This window comes from Notothenia rossii (genome assembly GCF_949606895.1).
Source record: "Notothenia rossii genome assembly, chromosome: 9".
Taxonomy (NCBI): domain Eukaryota; kingdom Metazoa; phylum Chordata; class Actinopteri; order Perciformes; family Nototheniidae; genus Notothenia; species Notothenia rossii.
Genome location: NC_136907.1, coordinates 22,802,295 through 22,829,698, shown reverse-complemented (window position 1 = coordinate 22,829,698; position 27,404 = coordinate 22,802,295). Strand labels below are relative to the sequence as shown.

General features: G+C 40.9%; 1 protein-coding gene across 10 annotated transcripts in view; it reads right to left on the bottom strand.

The window, feature by feature from the left end:
* mtmr4 (myotubularin related protein 4) overlaps positions 1-27,404 on the bottom strand; it is a 45,842-nt gene that overhangs the window by 6,012 nt on the left and 12,426 nt on the right. For 4 of the 10 annotated variants that reach the window (XM_079649097.1, XM_079649098.1, XM_079649099.1 and 1 more), the window contains 15 exons: positions 21,047-21,142; positions 19,668-19,757; positions 12,324-12,440; positions 11,262-11,291; positions 10,611-10,693; positions 7,982-8,148; positions 6,966-7,062; positions 5,439-5,552; positions 5,143-5,324; positions 4,211-4,339; positions 3,092-3,203; positions 2,402-2,597; positions 1,217-1,402; positions 920-1,090; positions 44-198 (listed from right to left, as the gene is read on the bottom strand). In XM_079649097.1, the coding sequence (XP_079505223.1) occupies positions 44-198; positions 920-1,090; positions 1,217-1,402; positions 2,402-2,597; positions 3,092-3,203; positions 4,211-4,339; positions 5,143-5,324; positions 5,439-5,552; positions 6,966-7,062; positions 7,982-8,148; positions 10,611-10,693; positions 11,262-11,291; positions 12,324-12,440; positions 19,668-19,757; positions 21,047-21,142 (1,925 nt within the window). The remainder of the gene's footprint in view (positions 1-43; positions 199-919; positions 1,091-1,216; positions 1,403-2,401; positions 2,598-3,091; positions 3,204-4,210; positions 4,340-5,142; positions 5,325-5,438; positions 5,553-6,965; positions 7,063-7,981; positions 8,149-10,610; positions 10,694-11,261; positions 11,292-12,323; positions 12,441-19,667; positions 19,758-21,046; positions 21,143-27,404) is intronic. The other 6 variants (XM_079649102.1, XM_079649103.1, XM_079649104.1 and 3 more) reach the window with 3 other exon arrangements.

Sequence of the window (27,404 nt, the reverse complement as noted above, 5' to 3'; positions counted from 1 at the left end):
ACACTTAGTGCTGACAGCTCAGATATGCATCAAACAAACACACCTGTCTAGGGAGCGGGAGGTGAGTTCGTCTCCGGTGACACTCGGGGAGAGGTAGAGCTCCATGGAGTCGTCCACAGCGGTGCAGGGGGAGGAGGTGGGCAGGTAGACGGCGGTCCACAGCTGCAACGCTCGTGTGTGGCAGACTGGCTGCAGCACCTGCCAGACAAGGACATCGCAGAAGGTCACCGCAAAGTAATTATGAGCCTGTTACTCTGCCAGTGATGTCCTAAAACTGCTGTGAGTGATGCATTATGAACATGTCTAAACGATTCAAAGAGATCACTCAAACGGTATCAAGATGGAGTCATACTTTAAATACTTTTTGAAAAATAATATTTTAGGATCAAAGTAAACATTTATAGATACTATGCATTAGTCATTAATCCCACACTACAGGTCCTGCACCGGGTTGGTACCTACAAAAAGGTTTGGCAACATGTAAAAAATATATTTTTCCTCACGGTTAAGAAACGGTAGAAATAAACCGTATGTGGGTGGGGACCAGTTTCGAACAAAAATATGTTTTTTATGGAGAAACCAAAAATGATTTTGCAGTATTAAATATTAAATAAACTAATAGTATAAAGTCTGATTAGCCACCAAATGTTTTATTTGACTGTGAAAGCCTGTCACTGACAGCCAGTGATCGAGACATTTCCTCAGGTGGATTTGTGATTCAAGGATGAAGAACCTAGTTTAAACCAGAGAGAAAATAAAGCCCTTTAAAGTGAGTGGCGGCTTGGAAGCTAGTGTGTTTAATCCGTGTCTTGTATTAAAAGGGGCAGGTTGCATTCAGATTTGACTGGGAATTTGTGGGAAACGGGTCGATTCTGCTGTTAGGCTCATCTGGTGCAGGTTTGCAAAACTGGATAGGTACCATATCATGACTTGGGATGTAGAGGAAGTTCTGGAAGTTCTTGTTTCCATTGCGAAGCAGGGACCAGACGGAGCAGGTGCGTTTGTAGATATTCCTCGCCTCCCTCTCACGAGCGTTGTTGCACAGGAAGGTTCCGTACAGACACGAGTATGTATGCTGCACCAGCTTGACCTGAACACATGTGGAAGATAAGTCAGACCTTTAGCGGCAATTTACATTATTAGTGGTTGTTAGCAATCTGCCAACTAAATGTAACAATGTATGGAGTGGAGTAAAGATTGCTGTAGGACCACCCACCAGGAAGGCCTCGTTGAACTCGAACAGGCAGGGGAACTGTTTGAGCAGCTGGTGGACAGAGTCCAGCCACTGCAGGAAGACGGGACACTGCTCGCTCACGTCATCTGCGTTCTCCTGGTGGCCGCAGCGGTCCCCGAACTTATGACCGTAGTCCAGCCACTCAGTCTCTACAAGCACCTGGAAACCCTGGGGACGACACGCCAGTCAGTAAAGTGATAAGATTACAGAGCAACACAAAACTATACTCCTCTGATATAGCATTGCTCTCCTTTACAACACTGTGACTCACAATGGACAGTAGAACAATGCAGCACAATCAGAGATATTTCTTTAAAATGTTTCTCAACAGATTCTTCTTCCTTGTCAAAACCTGGAACCTATGTTATCCACAATGCAACTTGGCCGCAGACATTTCAGTGAGTCAGAGGTTACAATAATTGTTATAGCATGAAGTCGATAATCTTTATCATTGTGGTATTATATTTTCTACTACTGTATCAGGATGCAGGGGATTCGGTGTTTGCAGAGGGCGCACAACATCTTCAAAGACACCTCTCATCCTCAGGAGCCTCCAGTCCAAGACCAGCAGGTTCAGGGTCAACTTCTTCCCCGGGGCTGTTACCCTGCTGAACTCTGCCCGCTGATAGACTCAAGCCCATACTCACCACCCACCTGTTTATATATTTGACTGTCAATGCCGTTTACACTGTATAGATTAATCTGTTTATAGCCTATTTATAATTATTCTATTTATAATAATTCCATGTATAATTATTCTTATCATGTAGACTCTTGCACTGCTATTTTGCACTTCTGGTCAGATGCCTAAACTTACATTTCGTCACTAGTACATGTACTACGTAATGACAATAAAGTTGAACCTGAATCTGAGGATGATTTTCTGAAACACTTGTGATTTATTTGTAATAGTTATATAAATATATTATATACAGTATATAACCAAATATACTGTATATTTAACACTGTTTATGTTTTATATCTACTTAATATGCCTACCTAAATAATCATTTTTTACTGATATAATTGTGCTGTGACATCACATGTTAAGGAGACAAAGAAAAAATGCAGATCCCACAAAAATCAGCTTTACAATAATACTACATTTCTAATATTTTCATACCTACAGTATACAACATTCTGTGGCCACACCCTGCAGACTCTCACCTCTATTGTCCTGTAGTAGGGGTCCAGAAGGATCTTGGAGAGGGCTACAATCTGGGGTGTGCGGTCCCACCCGTCCGAACAGTGCACAAGGACAGGACGTCCATCTCTCTCCACAGCCGAACACACCAGAGTGGCTGCCTTCAGCATGATGGACAGGTGCTGCAGCCAACGAGTGCTCTCAAGAGCCGAAAGCCAGCTAGTAACACAAAGAAGACTGATTAGATAAGAACCAATCTATTCCCTTTCACGGTGAAGTGATCTGGAGCAGGGATGCTGTATACGTAAATCAGTGTTGGTTAACCAGGGTCAAGTTAGACTGGGTTATTATGCTAATGAGAAAGGAGGCTTCTGACCTAAATCAATGGAGGCCTTTCTGCGTTACACACCTTTATCAGAATAACAACAAGGCTTAAAATAGCATTGTGTGACGTCAAGGCACCTAAGTGAACATACAGCCACAAAATAAACACAATAGTAAAACGCACACAGATGTAAACGCAGGAACAGAAACACACATATCCACTGTCAGTGTGTACAGACGGACAGCTGGCCGGCACAGCAGGAAGGGGACTGGACCGTGGAAGCATTGCCATCTCGGTGTTGTGTTGCCTTACTGTGAGGTGAAGCCATTAAAAGCGAGGAGGGGGGGGGGGGGGGTGCTCAGAGAGAAGGTCAAACAGATCGACTCACTTTCCTGGATCGGGGATCTGACTGCAGACGGTCCTCAGAGCCTGGAAGCTGTTCCGGATGGCGTGGATGTTTGCCATTCCCATGAACATCACCTCGCAGTTGGGGTAGTACTCTGATTACAAACAAACATAAACAACTCTGATGAAGGTCACAAGACGTAAACAACAGTAGCATGGCGAGTTCAGATGATGGTTATCTTATCGTGTAGGTCAAATGAGACATTCATGGTGTTTATTTTTGGGTGCTGGCAGAATATCCTGCTATCTATGGCTGTGCACAATGTATTTGTTTTTACATTCAAAGTTTCATTGAGTTAATTAGTGTATATAGATAGTGTTGGGGAAATATTTTCCAAGGCCCATAACTTTGACCCAGTGTATCAGTTCTGTCCTGACTGAGCACACGCACCTGTAACCTGGCTGCTGTGCTCTCAGTGTTTTGACTCCCTGTTCCTGCCTGTTGGATCAGCTGATAGAGGTGTTATGATTCTATCTTGTTATGCAGCATGTTGATTATTCTCTCTGAACTAGCTAAATACATGGGTCTGGGGTAGAGTTCTTCAGAATTGACGTGGCAACTCTACCGTGAAGTCAGAACCTCTGACTCTTTGACTTGTTTTGTGAATTCTCCGGCCAAAGCTCCTAATACACCCATCAGTGTTTGCCATCAAAGCTCCAGCTCTCCCCGTGTCTCCTTTGAGTCGGTGACTCCTCCTGCATTGCTCCACAGACGTTTCCCCCACAGATAGTATTTATCGTGCTATTAGATCGCTGCTAGACTGCGCCATTAATACAGGCTTCCCTCTGTGAACAAATTGTTCTTTCACAGCTGTGAATATTTTGTTTTTGAAAAGCTCAATTACTGGTATAACATTAATATAAGAAAACTGTGCAGCATTTCAGTGTTGATTTAAAATTCAAATGTCAAGGTTATGAATACAACCTTTGTAGCTTGTACTGTTTGGTAAAGCCCTATGAATGTCGTATTCTAAATTCACTCTAACTCTCTAGAAGTGTCGTGAACTATCTCTAGAATGTCTTTTAACTCTGATCTCATACCTTAAAAACTGTAACATTCATGAAATAGTGTCAGACTTTTCAAATGTTTGGTTGCACCAACCTTCACACTCACAGCCTCCGCCCTTGGCTCTGTTGGCCACTGCGGCGGTGTATGAGCGAGCGTCCAGAATCAGCAGCTTCTGTGGCACAGTGTTGTCACTGCAGCCAGAGCCGCCCGTCAGAGAGGAGTCTAGAGGACAGAGAGGATTTGAATGTTAAAAAAAAAAATCCATAGCTCCTCCTGCTGACACAACCGCAGTGTTGCTATAGGTAACGATCACAAATCAGGAGACCTGCTTTTAAAAGCTACCAGGGAGAAAGAAGAGTAATTACTCTGAGGCTGCAACTACACTACTCTGCACTCAGTTAGCGTGGCGCTACCACTCCCTTTCCAGCCTGTCATCGTGCCCAGAGTGAGGCAGTTAAACATCCTTTCAGACATCCACGTCACTCTCTGCGTTTACACAAAAACATAAAAAACAGAGTATAAACAAGATGCAAATTGTTGTTTTTCTGTGTATGTTGCGGTGACAACTGTCCCACTTTGTATCCTACTAACGTTTCTGTAGCCAAGGCTGATTATAATAAGATACCATTAATGATATGCACTTTCATTTAAAATGGGAGCTTGTCAGGAAAAACAGCATGACAACAACATATTTTATTGCTACTTAATTCAATATAAATTGTTTTCTCTGTCAGAAAGCCAGTGTTCAGTCATGTGTGTATCTGTGTGTGTCCACTTGCCATTGGCTGCTCGGTAGCAATACAGCATTTTCAGTCAATGACAATATATTATATTATTTTACAAACTGTTGGTAGTAGTAGTCCACTTTAAAATTGAGGAACGAGACATCTAAATAATGGAATTTATTTTCTTCCTTCCAAGTCATATGGACATGTTCACATAATCAGCCAGCGTAATATTGCATTCTTGAGAGCTACAGTGCCTTAAGAGTGAATCTGAACATATAAATCAAACCACCGCTTTACCAAAATCACTATCGGAGGAGTCTGGAGCGTCCCCACGATGTCTGCAGGCCTTTGCTCCGGTGTCCAAATGACACGCCTTGGCGATGGATGTCACCAGGTACTCATCATCCGTGTTCCTCCAGCCCCACCAGCTGATCTCAGGCTGGCTGCAACGGGAGATCACCGCCCCGTTTTTCTGGTGCCTGCAATTCAAGGTAATACTCACTAAATTGCAGACTGAAGAAGCAAAACGAGGCAATGCTGTTAAAGATATTGGTGAAATTATTTGATTTGTGGCTTTGTGTCAGTAACCCCACCTGTAGACCACCACAGGGATCCTCTTCCAGGATCTGAAGGAGCCCACACTCTCCAGCTCCTTGTCTGTGATCCATATTGGAACCAGAAGCTTCTGTGGGTAGCTGGAGCACATCCTGTGGACAGGAAGGACACTTTGTTTTCATAGAGGAAGGTTCTCAGTAAAAAAACTAAATAAACTTCTTTGACATTCTGTTTTTCAGGGTCAATATGATCCTTTCCTTAATGTCTATTCACCTGCTGACTGTCTGAGGCATGAAGCAGAGACAGAGTGTGTGTGTGTGTGTGTGTGTGTGTGTGTGTGTGTGTGTGTGTGTGTGTGTGTGTGTGTGTGTGTGTGTGTGTGTGTGTGTGTGTGTGTGTGTGTGTGTGTGTGTGTGTGTGTGTGTGTGTGTGTGTGTGTGTGTGTGTGTGTGTGTGTGTGTGTGTGTGTGTGTGTGAGAGGGAAAGTGAAACTGTGCTGAGTCATGGGCCTCAGCAGGCTGCTGCTTGTTTAATTAGCCAGTTGTCCTGTGTGTCTCTCTCTCCCAGCAGGAAGTGCTCTGTTGGGTACTACGAGCAGACTGACCTTTTTTTGTAGCGTTTATTTGCCCAGACAGCAAAGGAGAAGGGAGAGTCTCATACATAGATGGGTTTGTGTTTGTATGTTGGAGAATGTAATGGTCAGGGTCAGTTTGAGAGGTCAGAAAAGACAAAGCCAACAAGTATACAAACTAAATCCCTATTAAGCATTACGACATTTAGATAGCTATGTCGTTGACAGACAACATTAGATGTTAGCTTAAAATGTTAGCTTAAAATGTTGAGTGTGTTGCTAACGGTAACGCTACATCTTTCTAGTGTGTTGCTGAGTCAAAGACAGGACTATGAAAAAGTTATTTTATTTGTGATTTGACAATTTAAGTGCAGGAAGAAGATATGTAGCTTTTGAAATTGGGTCCAATATTTATGGGGCAAGTGATTTATCTGTGAGCACGTCTCCCTTAGGAGTTAAAAGACTCGGCCTACTGCCGGTATGGGAAATGGACTGTCATTTATCAGGCAGTGTTTTTTAACAGGTTAAAATATCTTCTTTTTTATTTTTCTTAATGGATTTATGAACATCTATTTTGCAAAGGACATCTCAGACAATGTTGACCATAGGAAATGTGAGTCACACCGAATGTAACGTTGACCTGATGACAGATGAATATGTGTATATTGTCTATGTGCTCATTCTACTCTAATCTATATCCAACCTGACTACAATCCTCCCAAAAGTAACTGTAATCCAAGACGAATTCAAAACCCACATTCCTGACTGAGTTCTGTCTCAAAGCTGGAAGATGTGCCGACACACAGGCTGTCCGTCACACAATCTGTTCAGTTTGCCGACATAGTGGGTACAGCATCTCTGTCACAGCTCTACGAAAGCTCTTTAAAACATTGTCAGTCACCATTCACTCTCTAAACATCCATCAGGATATGTTACAGTTACAACTGTTGCAGCGGGGGGGGGGGGCTGTTTCCGTACAGTATCTGTGACATACTTGAAGTTGCAGTTTATGTCTGACACTCTCCAGACGTTCTGCGTGTCGAAACCCATCCTCTTGACCTCCATTTCCATTCTGTGACGCACGTTATCCCCTGAGCACAGAGACAGCATGGGAGGAGATCATTTTAGGAAAGTCAACATTTTAACACATATAACATATCCAAGAGGCATGATTGTTCTTTACCTTTTTGTTAGAGCTTTTTTATTTCAAACTGAACCCAGTTTTTTTTATCTAAGTGTGGCCAAAATCTTTGAAACTGGTTTAGTATTGAGTGAGAGCGCTGCAGCTGGCAGACGTTTAACAGGGTGCAATGTAATCCTTCTGTACGATTCCACAAGGTCATTGTACATCCGTTAAAAAAGCTTATTTGGCCACTGACAGGTTCAGATTGATATCATAAGTGTGTGAAAAAATGAAGGAACGAGCCCTACAGAGGAAAATTATTCTATTTACATTTCATTTGATCAATTCTGTTTGTTTTTGTTTCTTACTAAGGCTAATTTAAGGCAAGGTCTTCTTCTAAAATCTTGTAAGAGTTGACTCATTGCCAGAAGAAAGCGGTGGAAACACAAGTGAGAGTAAAGAGAGTGTCAGTGTTGTCAGAATTAGTTGTGTAGGAGTACATAAATCCTAGCTTCATGTAGTACTCCAGATCAAGCAAAATGTACATTTAATTAAAATAACAAGCACTTTCATGTTGTAGATGAATGTTATGGAATTCCCTGAAAGTATTACATTGCAGGTAAATTCCCGTCTCATACACTTGCCAAATACTTGACCAATTTCAAAAGCTGTTGTTCCTGTTACTTAGGCAAAGAAACATGTGGAAACAGTGTCCAGCTTGGGTTACACTGAAGTTACTTTAGTTCAGTCTCGAATGTTGTGTGTGTATGTGTGTGTGTGTGTGTGTGTGTGTGTGTGTGTGTGTGTGTGTGTGTGTGTGTGTGTGTGTGTGTGTGTGTGTGTGTGTGTGTGTGTGTGTGTGTGTGTGTGTGTGTGTGCGTGCTGACCTGGGCGACAGAGATGGACGTGCTGGTCTTCATCATCAGAGTTGCCTCCCAGACACCAGGCGTGATAGGCGAGGGCAAACAGATCCTCCAGGCGGGCGGGGTGAGCTATGGCCCGGTTCAGACGCTTCACCCACTCCTGGCACAGCTTGAACGTTGCAAAGTGGCATCTTTGGAGTGAATATAAGAACGGTGGGTGAGATTCGACAATTAACACTTTGTTAAAACTTCATGCATTTGGGATTGTGTGAAACATTTGGTAATTTCCTCATATGCTCAGAGGCTTTTCAAGCGTGAAACTAGGAGTAATGATAATGCTGCTTAATGATGACGAACCAAGACGTCAATGGCACAGCTGCTGCAGAGAATCTGAATCATCCACTGGTTTTGAACTTTACAGATTTCAATCACAAGAGAATTTCAGTCTGCTGTGAAATAAAAACAGGCTAGTTCTGTTTTACTCGAAACTCCTTTTAAAGCAATCTGTGAGCATGATTAGAGCTGATTATACACTTGCCATCTGTTCTTGGTTAATACCACGGTGACTGTCATTAATAAGACGGCTTTAAAATGCTACTGAGTATACTCTCATCCCTTAAAAGCAGCACAAACAACAATAAATATGACGTCAATCTGCATGAAACAAATAAACAATGGTTTGATTTTGATGGTATAATTAAAAGCAACGTAATTAATACTTTACTTCTGCTTTCAAACCAATGTTTCTGTAATATATTGACATCCTAACAACACATTTTGCATTCATTATTATTTCTATTGCGAGGGGGACCCAAGTTCCCATCAGCAAAAACACGAGGGTTCGCTATCCTGGCTCCAAAATGGTGGAATGAGCTCCCCATTGACATCAGGACAGCAGAAAGCTTACACTTCTTCCGGCGCAGACTGAAAACTCATCTCTTTCGACTCCACTTCGAGCGATAGAACTATTAACAAAGCACTTATATACTAATAAAGGACTGGCTTTTCTAAAGCCAGTTGAGTAGCACTTGAAATGTTTTAGCTCTATGATACCTGATGTACTTATATGATTCTGTTTTCTTCAAGTTTGTATCTTGCTGGTCGAACGCACTTATTGTAAGTCACTTTGGATAAAAGCCTCAGCTAAATGCAATGTAATGTAATTTCACTACTTTCTTTTACAACTACATTGCTCCGTCAAAACGTTTTTGCTGATATTTGAGTATTATTTTAGTCTGATGAAAAGAAAATAGAAACATGCTGATAACTTCGCAGGGCACAAAGTTAATTGACTATTTCAAACTAGCATGTGTTTGATAACCAAATATTGAAAGAAATAATACAAATGAAGGGAAGCTTAACATTTGAGTAGTTGTGTGATTATTCATTCTTATTATTGAACAATCAATTCCAAAAATGGCTTTTGATTACATTCCTGCTGAACAATTAATTAGCCGACTTATTGTTTTAGATAATTGCGCATAAAATATACTGGAATCAGACAGGCTGGACTTTAACTCTGTTATCATGCCAACACAAATGTGAACCAAAATAAGTCATAACCTCAAAGTATGAAAAAACATGCATCATAAACTATTGAATGCTTGAATTAGTTTTTCCCCAGACTCTAAACCATTTGTATTGACAACTCTGTTATTCTGGTTCCACCTAAGCATCAGAAGATGTGCTTTTCACTCTGTTATTTAAATCTATCCAGGCAGGAATTCTTTTTTACTGTGAGGTCACAATACATGATCTTTATAATCACTAATGTCACTAAGTACGGTAATACAGTAGGCAAGACGCTATATTAACAGAGGCTTTATAAACATCACTTTATTATAACTGTTAACATCTATTTTTACACCAGGGACTGGATTATTGATTGGCTGTTAAGCGCAGTAGTGTATAGAGGTTATACCTTCTCTCCACACTGTCAGAGAGAAATGAACTATTGTATTATTCATTTCTATGAGTGTCGTACTGAATGTACTCTTGGTAAACCCTCTGAACCCAAAGCCGTTTCAGGGCTTTTTTCCTCTCCTGCTGCAACTCACTGTGGCCTTGTTTTCACTGCAATGTGTAAGCCCTGCAACCCTATGGACACAGCACAATCTGTTTTACAGTATTTAGTTCATTCAGTTGTATGACCATTAATGCCATATTGGATTAAATACATACTCAAGTGTTTCCAATATCATATAAACATAAGCTATACACATTGTACTATTTAAGATTTGCACAACCTGTAATTAAAACCGCTCTCTTCCTCTCTGCTTTGTGTAAACAGCCTGAATGTTTGTTGTGCATCTTTTGGTCTCGGTCGAATCATTTATAGCTTCAATTTAGCTTTGAAGAATGCAGAATGTTATGTTTTTGACAGTATCTAATTAGTGCAGACGGATAATTTCTGATTAACATTTCAAATGGTGTATGTACAATGACTAGTTTACGCTAGGATTTGGTTACTTTTCCTCACAAATAAATCATTGAATGATCTTTCATTTTAAAATCCAATGATCATTTCTGTTTTATAAACTCTGGGTATACGTTTTTTAAACTGTTTAGGGGTCAGGGGATTGATAAAAGCATCAAAAAGCTTTCAGGGTTAATATAACGTATTTATTGTGTGAGTGTGCAGTTTTTTCCTCACCTTACAACTTTGGAGTCTTTGCAGATGATGTGCAGCTGGAACATATCTCTGCTCTCCACGTTGTCTATCAGCCTGAGAGGCACCTGCAGGTGGAGACAGAGTGCACGTGTCATCATCCTGATGGCCCACTGTCACAGCGACACACTTCTGCAAAGAGGTCACCACTCTCTGGTCTAGTACAGACTGAACTTAGATACAAATAGTACAGCATAAGGCTTACTCTAAGCAGGCCTCTGCATTGGTTTTATCTTTGTCTCAAGACTTATTTTAAGATACCAAACAACAACTATAAAACGTGTTGTCTGCAGGACTGTCGACCCTGCTTTCTAAGCTTTCCCTGTCGATTGAAATTGTTACAGATTTACAAAATCACCCACGCAACTTCAAATTTGATCAAACATTTATGCAACAGCACTTTCTGCACTGCGCATGAATGAAGAAATACTATTTCATGCCTTTTTAGCAAACAGAAAGTTCCTTCTTTTTCATTAAGTCTCAAGGTCAGCCAACACGCTGCACCACACATATTTGTTGTCCTTTGAACGTAAATTACAATTTGTCCCCAGCGCACTGTAATTGTTTAAAACCAAGAGGGTGACTTAAGCTGTCTAGACAGTGGCAGAGGGTGGTGTTTTATCATTTTGTACTCACAGATATCTCATTGTCCACACCTGGGAAGGTCTAAAACAGTGACACCATGGAGCCCACAAACACACACACACACATACACACACACACACACACACACACACACACAGAGGGGGGGGGGGGGAGGGAGGGAGGGAAAGACACAAGACAGGAGGAAATGGAAAAACTATTAAACCAAAAACATCCAGGAGAAAAAAAGGAAATGAAGAGTTAAAAGGAAAAAGAACATCAAAGAGGTTGAAAGATAAGTGAGTGTGCTACTTGCAGCACGTGACCAAGCTGAATGGAAATCGTGGAGAGAAAGACAAACATGGATAGGAGCAAAGGGCAAGAAAACAGCTTAAAGGTAGGGAGGTGGGTTGTGAGGGGGGTGGGGGGTGGAGAGAGAGACTGTGTGGTGTTTTGGCATTCATACAGAGTTCATCTGTGCTGCTGGGGTCAAGGCAGGACAGAATCTGACTCTCCGTTTAAGTAAGTCAAGGTGAAGAGGCAGTCTGGACGTCATGGTGATCCACCCCCAGCTCTTCCTCCTTTTTCTCTAATCCCTGTCACCCTTTTCATAAACGGAATTCTTCTGGAAAAGATGACTTGGTAATATGAAGGAGGAGTAATTTCATTGCCAGTAAATGCAAACAATTGGCCTGTTTGTGCTTGACCAAGGTCTGACGTCAAGCCCGAGTGGGCCAATGGGCCTCAGTGCCAGTGGGGGCCGGGCCCTTGGAGCCTTGATGTCATATTAAACCTATCCTGGCTGTAGATTGGTGGGGCAAGCCACTCCTGTGGTACTAACAACTTAATGCCAAATGCACTGGGGTATGACTAAAACCGATTTACGGGCAACCAATGGAAAATACTTGTAGCTTTATTTGCCTGGTTAGCACAATGATGTGTTTATAACATATATATATGGGGGAAGGGGTAGAGCTATGTGCACACACCCCGCACATTATAACCTCCTCTCTACGTCTATTGGCTTCCATAGATATAGACACTGGTGCAGTTTGGACAGAAGTGAAACTGTTGTTGCACTTCTGTATGTTTACAAGTCTGTTGATTTGCACTTACGTTGATAACAGAGTCCTTGAACTTGATGTGGAGTCTGTAGTTAGAAATGGCGATGATGGCTTCGTCTGCACAGCCAAGATATTCCACCCCTTCCCCCTGAAGAACTGCGAATGGCACCTGTAGAAACACAGAACAAACCAGATTGCTGAGGGTTTTGAGAGGCAAAAGCATAACACCACCACCAGTTTGTTGTTTTTGTTTCGTCTACCGGGAGTATAATCTTAACATTCATGTTTCTATTTTTAAAGCTGTACTCTCAACTCGAGGAGTCTACAGCCATGCTTGCTGCTGAACTAAGGCAGAGTGGTGCTTTGAGCTAAATGCTTGGATGTTGATCTTTAGCATGTACACAATCTTAGCTAAGCATGTAAGCATGCTAACATACACTAATTAGCATTAACCCAAAGTTCAGGCGCAACCAAAGTTAGTATTCATTTTGCTCATTTAAGTCTTAAAGTGGGTGTCATGTCGTTATTCTAAAAGCCCCACGCACATAAATAAACAAGCGCATTCTCCTTATGCGAAAAATACATTTTAACCAGCACTTTTACAAAAGCCAGAGTTATTTTTTTCTTTCTGGAGCAACATGGTGGACTCTGTCGAGGATGACCTCTTCCTATGTAGTAATGAAAGGGTGATCTTAGCTATTGATTACACACCAAGAAACCTTTACCATAACTTCACTTCTAAAAAGGGTTAAATTAATAATCTTTTTTCTCAAAGCAATTATAAACCTGTGAGTTGGCTGTATAAAAGTCAGAATCAATATAGAATTGTTTTTATTTTAAAGTAAATTCAGATTGAACATAGTAAAAAAGAAAATGTAAATTATAGTGTCCGTCCAAAAAAACAAAAAATTACTTATAGTGAAAACCACCCTTGAATGATGGGATAGTAGACTAAAAGCTTTAGGAATCCAAATTATAACATATAATAAGAACCTTGTATCAAGATTGTTGCAAAACAAGTGAAATTTGACCTTTTTAGAGAGGTTTAGCAAAACAAACCCATTTGGGTGGATTTGCCGTTCCTCTGGAACCCATTGGTCGATTTTGATGATTGACATCTCTTTTGAACCGTTAGAGCCAATAGAATCGAAGGGGAAGTTCCACATATACGTTACCATTGACAAGTGAGAGTGACACGCACGCAGTCGAAAGCTATGTTACGCTCTGAAAACTGAAACCTATATAGACCCTCCAGAAAAACGCGATTCTGCGATCGCAGAATTTACCGCATAATCAGCAAAATGGCGCAGATTTTTAAAAGGCCGCATATTTATCAACAGGCTGCATAATCCCCGCATTTTTCCACACAAAGTTGAGAAAAAACTTTTTTAACTCGTCTTGACGTGACGTCATCAGCTCGCGCATCACAGAATGTAAACAACACTGTATAGACTGAACGTGTGGAGCTCACACGATAGAGAAAACACCAAGATGAAAAAATCTAATCCATCTCATTTACCAACGAACATTTCTACTAAAGACCGGGCAAAAAGTGGGGGGAAACTATTCTGCAACCCGTGCAACTGTGTGTTGGAGCATAAGAGAAAATCGACAGTGGCGACCCACTTTGATTCATTCAAACATTCGAAAATGCTTTCTGCTGCTGCGGACAAGAAAGCCATTCAACTCACGTTCACCGAGGCATCAACCTCCAAAACCCTTTCGAGGGCTACAAGAAACGAAGTGAGTAGCCTACAAGATTGAAGCTGGTCAGATAACGAACGAGTAAATGAAAACAGAATGAGGCGGAGAAGTGTGTGTGTGTGAGATTAAAATAGCCCAATTGCTTTTACAATAAATAAACATTGAATGTGTTTAATTGAATAGTAAAGGGGTTTAACGTTAGTGGCAGGTTGTGTGTGAGAGAGAATAAATAAGACAGCCCAATATTTAAAAAAATTGTTATTCTTTTCCACCGCATATTTAGCAACTTTCCGCATATTTCGCAACTGTCCGCAATTTCACCGCATAAAATCACATAAAAACCCATGTTTAATCGCATAATCAAGGATTTTAGCCCGCATAATAAAGGAATTTAGCCCGCATAATCGAGGATTTTTGCCCGCGTTTTTCTGGAGGGTCTACCTATAGGCTCAAACTAGTAAATATGAAGATGGATTATATCAGTAATCATTTCAAAGTGACACAGACACATTGGATTAACCATTGGATTAACCTTCAGCAGCATTTTTATCGTTTTGATGCCATTGAACACAACTTTTGATCAGAACAACAGCAAAGGTAAGACTATTCGCGTTTTTGCTCCGTAAAGCTACGTCGTGATGTCTGGGTTTGCTTCCCATGCCGCGAGTTCTGGTCGCTCAGTGGTGATACTTATATTTCTGGAATCTGTGGAATCTCAGCTTGCTAGCTATTCTTGTTTGTGCAGATCCGATAAGTGGTGGAGTGTTTAACTTTCTACCGTGAGTTCTGTGCTAAGTGCGATAGCATTTTTTCGCTCCAGGCTAATTCAGAGGCTAAAAATTGTTCATATCGTCAGTTACCTGAGTTTCTTCCCGTTAAGTGGATATGACACATTCATAGTTTGTTAAATGTTAAGAAGCCCTCAGACCAGTAGCGTAGGCAGAAATGTACTTTAGGGTTGGCCTGTAAAAAATAGGGTGGGCCAGATTTTTCTTCTGCGCATCAGAAGCTAACAACAATCACTGCGGTCAAGCCAGCCTCCATTCGGGAAAACCTAGTCAAGCCAGCCCGCACGTGATATTGCGGTGCGAGAATATCCTATGCATTACGGTAGAGTCCTGGAAACACTGCCTCATATATGACCTATCATCCCTCTGTATTTAGATGAGAATAAAACAAAAACTGTCCAGTATCAAAGACTCATTTCACTTCAGGGTGATAGCAGGACACCCCATCTAGTCACTCAGAAAAAATCAGGACATTCTGATGTACAGTTTCAAAATAAAAGACCTTTGAAGTCTCTATTGTATGAGCTATCATCCATGCTTTTAGATGAGAATAAAACAAAAACTGTCCAGTATCAAAGACTCATCTCACTCCAGGGTGATAGCAGGACACCCCATCTAGTCACTCAGAAAAAATCAGGACATTCTGATGTACAGTTTCAAAATAAAAGACATAGGGCCCACCCTGGCCCTATGGTGGCTACGCCACGCTGTTTCTTGCAAGATGTTGCGTTTGGCCCCCTGCGGGAGCATGGGGCTTGACAGGTAAAGAAAAATCGACTTTGTAGAAAACAAGTATCAAATTTATGATTCTGGATATCCCAACTGTAACTCAAGAACCACATTTGGCCCAATATATATTTTTTATTTTTTTAAAACATGACTCAGCACTTTACACAACCAACAGGCAAGGTTAGTGCTTGCAACATCCTGCCCACTTAGAAGCTGAACTCGTAATGATTGTGGAAATTTCAGATACGACAAAAAGGGGGGCATGGAGGAAACACTATGCATGTATAGCAGTCCAATTAGCACATAGTAGTTTTACAGAAGGACCTTTGTAAGCGCAGAGGGCTTGTTGGTGAGCCGGCAGACAAGAGGCAGGGCTGTGAGGAGACTGTCTGCTTTAGTACTGACGGTACAGTGAGGGATCCCAAACTGTCCATTAACATTCTTCCGTGTGCCCGTTTTATTACAGCCCAGCCAAGTCCAGGTTTTGGCCGCAATGAGACCCAAATATTAACATAATTGGTTCGCAACAAAATGTAATTAGAAAACATTCCTAATTTCACTCTGAGGCAGCAGGGCATTAGCTTTGATAGGCAACCATGTTGAAGCAAACACAGCTACAGTCGCCAACTTTTAATCACCATTCATACTATAAAGATGGAAGTGTACAACTACTTTCATATTTTTCTATTTCACACTGACCACTAAACTTACTGATCTGTTACTGGACCTGCTTCACCAACGTACTTAAAAACATTTTTTTTTAGTGAACTATAATGTTGCTTCACAAGAAATACAAAGCAAATTGTTATCATTATCATACACTGTCAAAGCAAAGACACAAATGGACAGGAACGGGCCAAAATTCATAGGAGAATATGCGAATGAGCTAGAAATGTGCGGGCACTGTGTTGTGAACGCTCATCAGGGCTCAGATTCTTCCGACATCTGTAGACATCTGTCATAAACAATAAACATCTTAAATGCAGGTGAGTTTATGTCATTTTTTGAAAAAGGTATACAGTATGTAGCTATGTATAAAGAATAACATTATTCCTGCATCCTTTTGATCTGTATATTGCAATTAAATCAAAGAATATAAAGAATAACATTATTCCTGCATCCTTTTGATCTGTATATTGCAATTAAATCAAAAAACTGTTAATTTTCAGTTCATACTGCCCTGGTTATAGGTAAATGGATGAATTGTTGAAGTAATGTGAATAGATACTATTATTCCTTTGGTCAAACTTGGCTAAGCCACCCAATGCAAAAGGTTGTTTCGCTTAGCTTAGTTTGGTGTGATAGGATGTTTTATGAGTGCTGTTGATCAAGAGGTTTTAGGATATGTATTATGTACAGAGAATAACTTTCCATTACATCGTATAAAACACTCTTCTGGCTGATGTGAAATAGTAAATTGTGTGGGAAGATATATTACTGATCATTACTGATTCTCAAGTCATCACTTCTGTGTGTTGATCACCATGCATGCACTGATGGCTGCTTTAGTGTAATCATAGTCATTGGGGACCACCAATTGTTACCCTGGTCGCATTGTTTAGTTGCTGGTAGTGAGGACAACAGTGTTGCTTAGAAACAACATTAGCTCATCCTGCATTAGCATGCAATGCTGAGTCACAAAGAGGAGGGCCCACTGCTGCATGTTAAAAGAGGACATGCAGTATGGCAGCTGGGGATCTACGGCAAGATGTTAGAAAATCAGGCTTACATGAAATAACATTACACGGAGCACACCGGCTGGACGTGACCAACAGACCCAGAAACACTAGTCAACATCTACTAGTCATCTTATGTTTTACAACTGATGCCAAGCCCATAGATCCATTGTAAAGTAAAACTATTCTTGTCTCTCTTTAAATGTAAAATATATAGTCCATTGGCAAGGGATCAAAAAGCTGTTGATGACTGCTGATTCAAACTCCTGATTTATCACGGCACCTGCTGTTGCTCATCTCTAACTCAAAATGTGTGAGTGAGCCCAGACAGGAAGCATGATGAGGCAAAGAGGACAGCTTAACCTGGGAAATGGAGCACGTAGTACTCTGCTCTCAGACACCAACAGAACCAAATATAGGCAGCAAGCCCCCTGGCACTCTGCACTGGGACTTCAAAAAAAGTGAAATGTTACAAATATCTAGCTCAACTAACTGACAGTGGCACACAAATACAGCTGGCACCCAAACAAAGCTGAACACGCTTCAGTTGACAGAAAAAAAAGCTGTAGATACAGTTTTACTAAATAAAAAAAGGAGACAAAAGTATTCTTCCTGAGTCAGAGGACGTGGCCAATTTGCATGAAATATAATCACAGCAGCAGGGACGAGTCTGCGTGTTGCTCTGCTGTGGAAGAGACCCAACAGGCCCAGCTGAGAGGGCCATAGTTAACATGCTGTAGAGACCGCAAGCTGCATTGAACACGCTGTGCTCCAAAAGTAGGCTCATGAGTCACCAGCAGCTAGCAAGTGCAGCAGAAGATCCTGTGTCACGTTTTCCTCTATGAAGCCTTCAGCAGCAGAAATATTAGAGAGGGAGCCGGGGAGAGAATAACACTCTCACTTGTGAGTCGTGACTTCCGGTTTAAGCAGCCTGCCTGTGAGGACATGCACGTGTGCACACGCACACAAATGCATGCATGCATATCGGCTTGCACGCATACAGGGGGAAATGCAGCAGGGTAATAAATGTGTTGCGGAAGGGAATGCCTTTAATCTGCTTGCTCAGCTGTCAGGGAAACTATCATGGGATGCCCTCAAACACAGAGAATAAAACAAAAGCAGAGACAGAATGAGGTTAGAAACTGTGTTTAAGTTTCCTCACATTGCTGAGCAGGAAATGAAGAACTGCTAGGACTCACTGTCGCGCATCCCCTTTATTATAGAGCTGCAGCAATTATATTATTCAAGTAACGGATTTGTTGATAAACAAATAAATAATCACTAAATATTTTGATAGTCGATTAACAGTTTACTGATTAACTGATAACTGTTTCTTGCTAAATTGGCCGAAAATGCTCTTTTCAGTCCCTCAAATGTCCTGCTTTTCAATAGTTTGTTATAATGAGAAACTGTACATCCTTGGTTTTTTGACTGACAGAACCAGACTTTAAACTCACTTTGAGAAACTTTGATGGTCATTTGTTCTTTCTTATCAATTAATCTAGAAGATAATCAGCAAATTAATCAATACTTAATACTCTAGCAGGCCTATTTAGTAATGGAAAAAAAGCATAACACTAAGCCTCATTTGAACAGATACTCTTCGAAGGTTATACATGCTTTCGTTGGCCAGCAGACAGTGACCCCCTGGCTGGGCAGATCCCCTCCTTTACCCTTTGTCCAGTTTCTCCAGACACATAATGCTCAGCTCCATTAACCAGCAGACAGCCAGAGAGCACTCCCTCACCACACCACAGGGCACAGCGCTAGTTGTCTGTCAAAATGTTGCTTCTGGCATCTTCACCGTGAAATAGACTTAAACATCCCTCTCACTTCAGTGCTTTTCACCTGCCTGTTCTTTATCCTCTGCAGTAACTTCTGCTTTTTTCTGAAGAACAGTGGAGGGTACAGACATCTTTTGGGGACTGACCTCTAAAGGTTACATCTTAGAATTTAAAAGTGTATCATTACAGTTCAATTGGAGTCATTTTTTAGATGGCTTAGAAGATGATGAAATGTATTTTCATGCACCAAACTCTTAAGTAATTGTTTCAACTTGACACTGAGCCAACCAGTGAAGTGCTCTCAGGAGAGAGTAGACCTCCGCCTGGTGTGTTTTAATCTCTTCGCCAAACAGGACCTATTTCCTAAATAAATACCAAATACATTTTTTTTCTGTTAGTAGTATCAGCCTTTTTTTGCAGAACGGGGGCAGCGGCTGCACTGACATTCAAACATTTAGACATGGAATGTTTAAATACGTCTTGATTTCCTGTACTGTTAAAGTGTTCGGACAGTGTCATCAATTCTCCTTCACTGTCTGTCCTGCTGACGTATGACTCTTGTGATAACTTGGCAATCACACTATTAACACATAATGAGATCAATATCTGAAAGTGCTCCTGGTTGTCTCCTCTACAGACATGTAGCTAACATGTCAGAGCAGACAAGGCTCTGGAGGGATAATTGTCAATGGTTGATTAACAATGTTAAACTCACCTGAAGGCTTTCATCCTCCTTCACCAGCTCCTTCTGGGGGAACAGGTCCTTGGCCTTGATGTACTCCAGACTGGGAGGCCCTTCTTCACCCTGTGAGACACAAACCGAGCAGGCCATCAGACACTGTTCTGGCAACACAACAGTGGGAAACACATAATAGAATACACAAAGTAAAAGTAGGGATGCAGGATATAGATTTTTTTTTTTTTTGATTCCAATAACATAATTATGAATGGACCTTATAATTTACATTTTTGATTGTAAAAAAGAAGCACACAACCTGTGGTTTATGCACACATAACGGTCTAAAATGCTTAGATGTAGTTAGCAAAGATGGAGGATTTCATATTTCATTGATCTGACCTACAGTAAGGATCGCTATTGTGGGAAAAACACTTTTGACTCTACAAATGGTTATTTCATTTGACAAGTTTGGTATATCACAACAATTCTACTGCAAATTGCAATCCTGTTGTCTTTTTTCTACAGCCCAAAGAAGACCAGAATGAGGCAAAAAAAACAACATTTCATAAAACTAACCCAAAGTTAATACATCTCATTGAACATTTATCTGGGTTGATAGCCTTTGATGCTAGATTCATGCCAGGGGACATTTTACAATCCGCACAAGCCACCTCACAGAAGCCACGTAGGAGATTCAATATTCACTAATGCTCCAAATCTCCCTTTGGCGGCAACTAACCTTGTGATCCACCTAGGTGTTGAAAAGTGTACCACTTGATGCTAAATAGCCTTTTCCTTGATTGATTACGAATAGGATGCTAAAGGAGGAACGCCATTTTTTAAGAATTTATATTTTGTTTGCTTTGGCACTGTGCATGTGGTTATTGCATGAGAAAATGATAAGACAGTGTCGGGCATGGGGTGCCAGTAGACTTTGTGACTGGGTGTCAAAGTCTTGTGCAAACAAAGATATAGGGACTTAGTAAAGTCTTTCACACTTGACTAGTTTTCATGATTCATGCTCTTTCTTTGACCTCTTATAGAGATTAAACCATTTTGAGCAATAAGGAAGCATTTCCTCTCGGTCAATGTAATCAAAGGTTGAATTTGAAATACTATTTAAAAAATCCCATGGGAAAGCTTTGCCCTGTTAATTTCTCACTTAATTACAAAATATATAAAGTGCATTTATATATAAGGTGCAATATATTGATGTGCATCATGGTTTGGATCATATTTGTGATGTTTAAATGCAAAATGTACCTGCATAAGTGCGTTTTTTTCTAAACATGGGACAACCTGCTAAAACAAATAGGTGATACACTCCTTTTACAAAGACATTTCTGTAGCAACTGAGTATTCTCATCGGTTGTTGATGAACCCCATTTGCTTTCCGGCTGCCTGAACACTGCTACCTTTACTGCTCTGCTGGATTTGGCCTCTCCATCCGAGTAGGACCGTATGTCGACGCTGTTTCTTAATGAAAACGGCAACGGGGTCCGGCAGGGTGACTAGAAGGAGGCAGAATGTAGGTAGTATTACTGACTCTGGTTGGTCGTGTGTCCCAGGAAAACAACACAATTCAAAATGCCATACATTACTTCTGGAATGCCTTTGATGTCTCACATGCAGACCTCCTGTCGTGTTTACAATATTTGTTCTCTTATGGTCCAAGCCGCTGATTGAACCACATGACCACCCATTGGGTTTTCTCCTAACAGATGGAGTTAGCGTTTCTACAGTGACAACCTCTCCTATACAAGTCACCAGGCGTCACCATTAGATTTGGAAGGCATAGAGATCATAGGATTAGAATAGCCAAGCCATATTATGTCAGCTTCTGCGACCTTACAGCTTCGTTGACATGGAAATGACAGCGTGTGCCTACAGGATGAGCCTTTAAGCAGAAACTAGACCAATAGCCCTTTGCCGGTACAGATCGATCTATCTATCTATCGATCTATCTATCGGTCTATCTATCGATCTTCTTCTTCCGAACCATACATCGTAATAAAAGGGCTAATTGCAGTCATGGAGCTGGGTGTCAAGGTTGTGCCCAGCAGAGGCCTATCACTCTTAAACTGATGAGTCAACTTTAAGTGCTGTCTGGCATTACCATGGCCGTCATTTCCTCCAAATGTTGCCTTTATATTCAGGCTAATGCTCCATTTCCAGATAACACAAACTAAATGTTGTAATGCGTTGGACATTTATTTTTAGCATATTGCTGCATTCACACAATGTAACCACAACTGGAAGAATAGGAACACAACCCATTAGTGTTCATAGATTTTTGTAAAGATGGTTTGCCCCAACACTAGCCTTTTAGCCGAACACATAGAGAACCAAAATGTGCTACTTTTGAGAAAGATGATGCAAACAGTGTACATGTCATATTAAGTAAGCTAAGCCGGTTGTATTTTTCACACTTTGTAATTCTTCAACTAAATAGTATTGCCTTCAAAACATTTGTTCATCTCTGATACTGGATTAAATATCTTAAGCTCTCATCAAAAAGAAATTCCCCACATGGCTGCTCCTCATCCACGAACAAGCTAATGAGCCTTTTTCCAAGTCTAAATGCATATAAAACTCATTCTGAGACAGATATATTGCAGCCATACTAAGTGCGTCATTTTCAGACTTGTACACTTGCCAGCCTAGAACTCATACAAATCTCTTTGCAATGCAACGCCACTAATCTCTGGACCTTTGACCTGAGTCAGCCTCGGGCATCAGACTGATTTGACAGCACTGCGTCATCAATTTGACTTATTTTCACTCGAGAGTGGCTGGGCCATGACAGTAGCCATCAGTCAGAGGAGTCCTGCGAGAGTCAGGTCATTATAGGTTGATCTCACAGACTGTCGCTGGGCAGCCTGAACCACCAGCCAGCCTGCAGTCCAGGTACAGACTCATTCCAGTCTTATTTTTAAAAAGGAATAAAGATGACATTGGCATTCCAGACAGCCATCATAAATCACTGGAGGAGATATTGCTTTAGAACCACCCCCTAAGAAATTCAATGCAAATCAGCTGAGAGCAATTGCATTAAATCTTTAAACACACTGACGCACACACACAGATCCTACGTCAATATTCCATCCACTCCTTTGGATCCGATCTTTTTCTTGTGCTGCACTCCCTGGTAGATACTTGGCACCATTTAACTAATTCTCTTATGGAGCTGTCCTGACGTTGCAGTCCTCTGAGGCCCAGAAGAACACAGTGTACTTTAAAACAGCAACAAAGAAAATGCAAACTAATAATGATTTAGATATTGTGTAAATACACAACACAGGCTATAAGCTGTCTATACATGATAAAGTGGTGCTGAACATATACACATTACTCATCATGCAGATAACCTTGATATCACAGCTTCATGAAACAGAGAAGACTTGATGTCTACTTTACATTCAAACACAAGCATAGAGGCAGCTCGGCTTTGCATGATTTGTCCATTTATTAATGTCTGGACAATCATCCTACACATGTAAAAAGGAAAGTATAAATGCTCTCACTTCCACCGACTCACAAAGATGGAGCGCGGCTTGTCCTGTGCCCTACAAGTTTTTGCTTCGTCACTGCTGTGAGCCTGCGCACCCACCCCCCATTCCCCCCCCCCCCCCAGCTTTGTCCACCCAGCAATCAGAAAGCTGGAGCTGACAGGCATGCGCACATACACACGTACACCACCATGTATTTCTGAAATATTAATGTCAGAGTGTAGAACACATGTTATGTCCTGATGACATGAGTTGCAGAACAGTGACAGGATCAACTGGCAGCTGACTAGACTGTCAGCTGCCAGTCTAGTCAGTAGTCACTCTTACTACTTTTAAATCTAGGCTGAAGACTTTTCTTTTTACCGCTGGTTTTAATTGAACTATTCATATCTTAGACTGCACTGTAACTTTTATCCATGTATTTTTTTTCTTTTAAATGTTTATTTTATTATCTTTGCTTTTTAATGACCGTTTTTAAATGCCATTTTCTTAATGTCTTTCATTTTTGTAAAGCTCTTTGAATTGCCTTGTGTTGAAAGGTGATATATAAATAAACTTGCCTTGCCTAGACAGCCCAGATACAGCAGTTAAACAGTGAGGATGTGAAGGCCTCCTTTTTTAAAACTGAAATAAGGTTTTATTGCTCTGGGGAGGTCTGTTGGAGAAACTGTCTTCGATGGATTTATGCATGTGAGTGAATGGAAAAATGACAATGGTAAAACAGGTAGAGGAAAAGCCACAGGCTCAGTCTTTATGAATAAGTGTCTGGTTGCCATGGATACAACAACCTCTTTTTCGAGGCCCTCTGTCTGAAGCTTTTGGAAACAATGTGCTGCTGCCTTTACTCACCAGATTATTTACTTAATCTGACCGGGGCTTTGTCCTGGAGTTGTGCAGATTAGAGAACCACTTCATTATTCAGAGGGGACCTTTTCTTAATATGAGGGGGATATGTGCTTCTATGTCTGCTTTTTAGTATCCAGTGTTTGACATATTAAATGCAAACACAGGCACATTGAAATGTTCAAATGTAACCCAAAACTGTTGGAAAGGATGAGGGTGGATTGAAACAGAGGATTAAATGACAAAGCAGAACAAAATATGTAAACATTACAGAACTAAATATAACATTTAAAAAATAATCTATCAAATATTTTCTTTTCTCAAATTGTGTTCGTTGGTGCAGTCATAGTTTTAGGTCAAGAAAAGATGGCAGAGCATGACAAATCTTTCCAAATGCACTTTCTTTCTCCCCGTCCTCCCTGAAACCGTGTTAATATTTTATAGTCCACCATGTTCCCATTTTTAGTCTTGGGTTGCTCTCAGAGAGCTGAGAGAACTAGGCAGCATTTTGGATAAGTAAGCAGAACTGAAACATACCAAGTGAACAGATCTTTCCAAGTTAAACATACCGGTTCCTCTTAAGAAAAACACAAGGTGACATTAAGCAGATGTAATGAACTGTAAAACTAGCACGGCGAATGTTGCATTGAAAACAAGCTGAACTGGATTATAATTCAAAGGTAGCACACAGTGAACACAGAAGGAGTTGAACTGTGCAGGTAACTTTTAGGCAACTTCTACTGAAAACAAATGAAAGAGTCTCAGGTATTCTCTCATTTGAATAACATGCTTTCAAGTCAAGAAAGGCAACATGCTCTGTCTCACTTTGTTGCATTTGTCCTCCAACAAGACCTTGTGGTAATAATATCATCCTCAGATAGGGTTGCAACTCACAATAATATTATTATTATGGATTGAACAGACAGTTGTTTGATCTATAACATGTCAGGAATAGCTTCTGAAAGTCCAAGAATGACGTCTTAAAATCTCATGTTTTGCGAATCCAAACTCCATTTACCGTCAATTCTATTTGGTATAAAAGCAGGTTATCTTCATATTTGAGACACTGCAATAACATACTTTTCTTGCCATATTTGAATAAAAAATGACTAAAGGATAAATGATTATCAAAATGTGTGCGATTATTTTTCTGGCACTGGCTAACCTATAAATCAACTAATGGTCACAGCTCCATCCTCGGTGACATAACACATTGACTGTGTCATATACTGTACAGCATAGTTCTTAGCAATATGACTGCCTTACTGCCTGGTAGATATTTACAACTCCCGTCACAGGTCCAAGGGTGCAAGAAGGTAGAGGTATGAAGGTAAAGCTAGCATATCCTCAAAAGGCTTTTGGCCTGATTCATTTAGGCTAGTGGGTATAATATAATCTGAGTCATGGAAAAATCTAAACAAATTCAATCAGGCTTTTTATAGTTCCATTTGATGCAGACAACACATCGCAGAGGGATATAAACATGATATATTGGAGATAGAGGGGACAGTAACTGAAGATTGTTTTCCATCAGAGTTGGATAACAACACAGGCCAGGCTGATGTAAACTTAGCACAACGCTGCAGCCCTCTTCCACAGGAGCAGACTGACAGAGCTGTGATCCACAGAGGACGTGGACACTAAATTATACAGAGACTGGAACTGCCGACTCAGCTGCACCACAGACATATTAAAGGGAGATCATAAATTGTGTAATGCCAGACCATGTCTGGTTACAAAGGGCCGAGAACAGGAGCCAGCAGCTGTGCTCTTCCTGATCCAGCTGATAAAACTTTACCACCAACACCTTCTCTGGAAGAAACAGTGATTGAAATGAAAGGAGACCTTTACAAATGTTAATGATGATAGTTGTCATGTAAGCATCCATAACTGCAAGTAAACCTACACTTTTGTCAAGATGCAGTACTTACAAGCACAACACAACACTCTGATTGCTAATGCTTTTAGTAGTATGATCAAAATTGATTTCCATTAAGTGTTACTAATGCTATAGCTATCGTCTGAATATATTTAGCCACGCAAGCTACATGGCTCTGATACCTCATTCACACCAACGCAACTCCGGTTCAAGCTCCGTGCTAGAGCTTTTCCGGTTCAGAACCGGTTCTTCGGTTTAGCTCCGGCTCTTTTCACATCGCCCAGAGTCAGACTGGTGCTGCGTCATCGTTTGTGTCATGACGTAACCGTTTGCGTGCCTGCTTCATAAAGCCAAACCGTGCGGATACCCCTCACAGCTGACACCGACGACAACAACAACAATGGCCGATTGTGCTCCAGCTTCCTCTGTACCTCTTCGGAAGACCAGATTCCCAGTAGGTAGCTGGTCTCTTCAGTGGACCACTGCTGCTTGTTAAGTTTCTCCATCGTTGTGTACAAACTGGATAAAACGCAGCCTTTTTGTTGTTGTTCAGGAGTTGATCTGCCCTGAAACACCATTGGTGTGAATGAGGTATGAGTGGAAATATCAGACTGTTGGTCAGTCGGCATGTGGACTAGACTGAAATATATCAATAACTATAGGATGGATTGCTGTGAGATTTCTGTAGACATTCATGGTCTCCCATTACTTATGAAGTCAAATATCTCAACATATACTGAATGCAGTGTTTCCCATATATAGTAGCTCCACAGGCCAAGTGGAGAACATGCCAAAAATAATGCCATTGCAGTGTTTCCCTTAAATTTCTGGAGTGTCTGGAAAGACCAGAACGACCATTAAGTGTCTGTTATCTCAACTGCTAAAGTCAATGGGACAAGAGTTTGGTAGAGAACGACATGCTAACATGCTGGTTCAGTGCTTTGGTATTTTTAGCTTAGCTAATCCAGAGAGTATTCGTTAAAAAAAAAAAAAGATTGGTGATTCTGTTTCGACCTCATTGTTCTTTATAAAGATTTGCAGAAGTGTTGTGATGTAGCCCTCGAGTGCTTTTAAAAAAAGAAAAGCTTTTTAAATGTTCAACTGCCTGTCAGCAACCAATCATATTGTAATTTGTGAGGCAATTTAGCTTTGTGTGCTTCGAGTAATTTAGCATGCAGTGAACACAGCAGTCATCATTTTTGTTTTAATCAAAGCTAAACTCCTGGACATTTCTACTGCTGTTCTTCAACACTATTGAATATGAAATTATTTGTTGTCTAGTTAAAAAAAGAGACTTGCTCTAAGATAATACTATGTTAATCCTTACTAAGCCAAGACAATGAACTGTGGACATCACTGAAAGGTCATGGGTCCACTTGTAAATCATTAGCTAATTTAGGCTGAAGGGCAAGAGGCTAAGAACACCCTGTATTGATCCTAATCCATAAACCCGCTCTCACCACTGTGTCGAGATGCGACCTGAGAGAAACACCTGTTCTCCATCACTCATCTTCCTCTATCCCTCTGCACATACCAACAGCA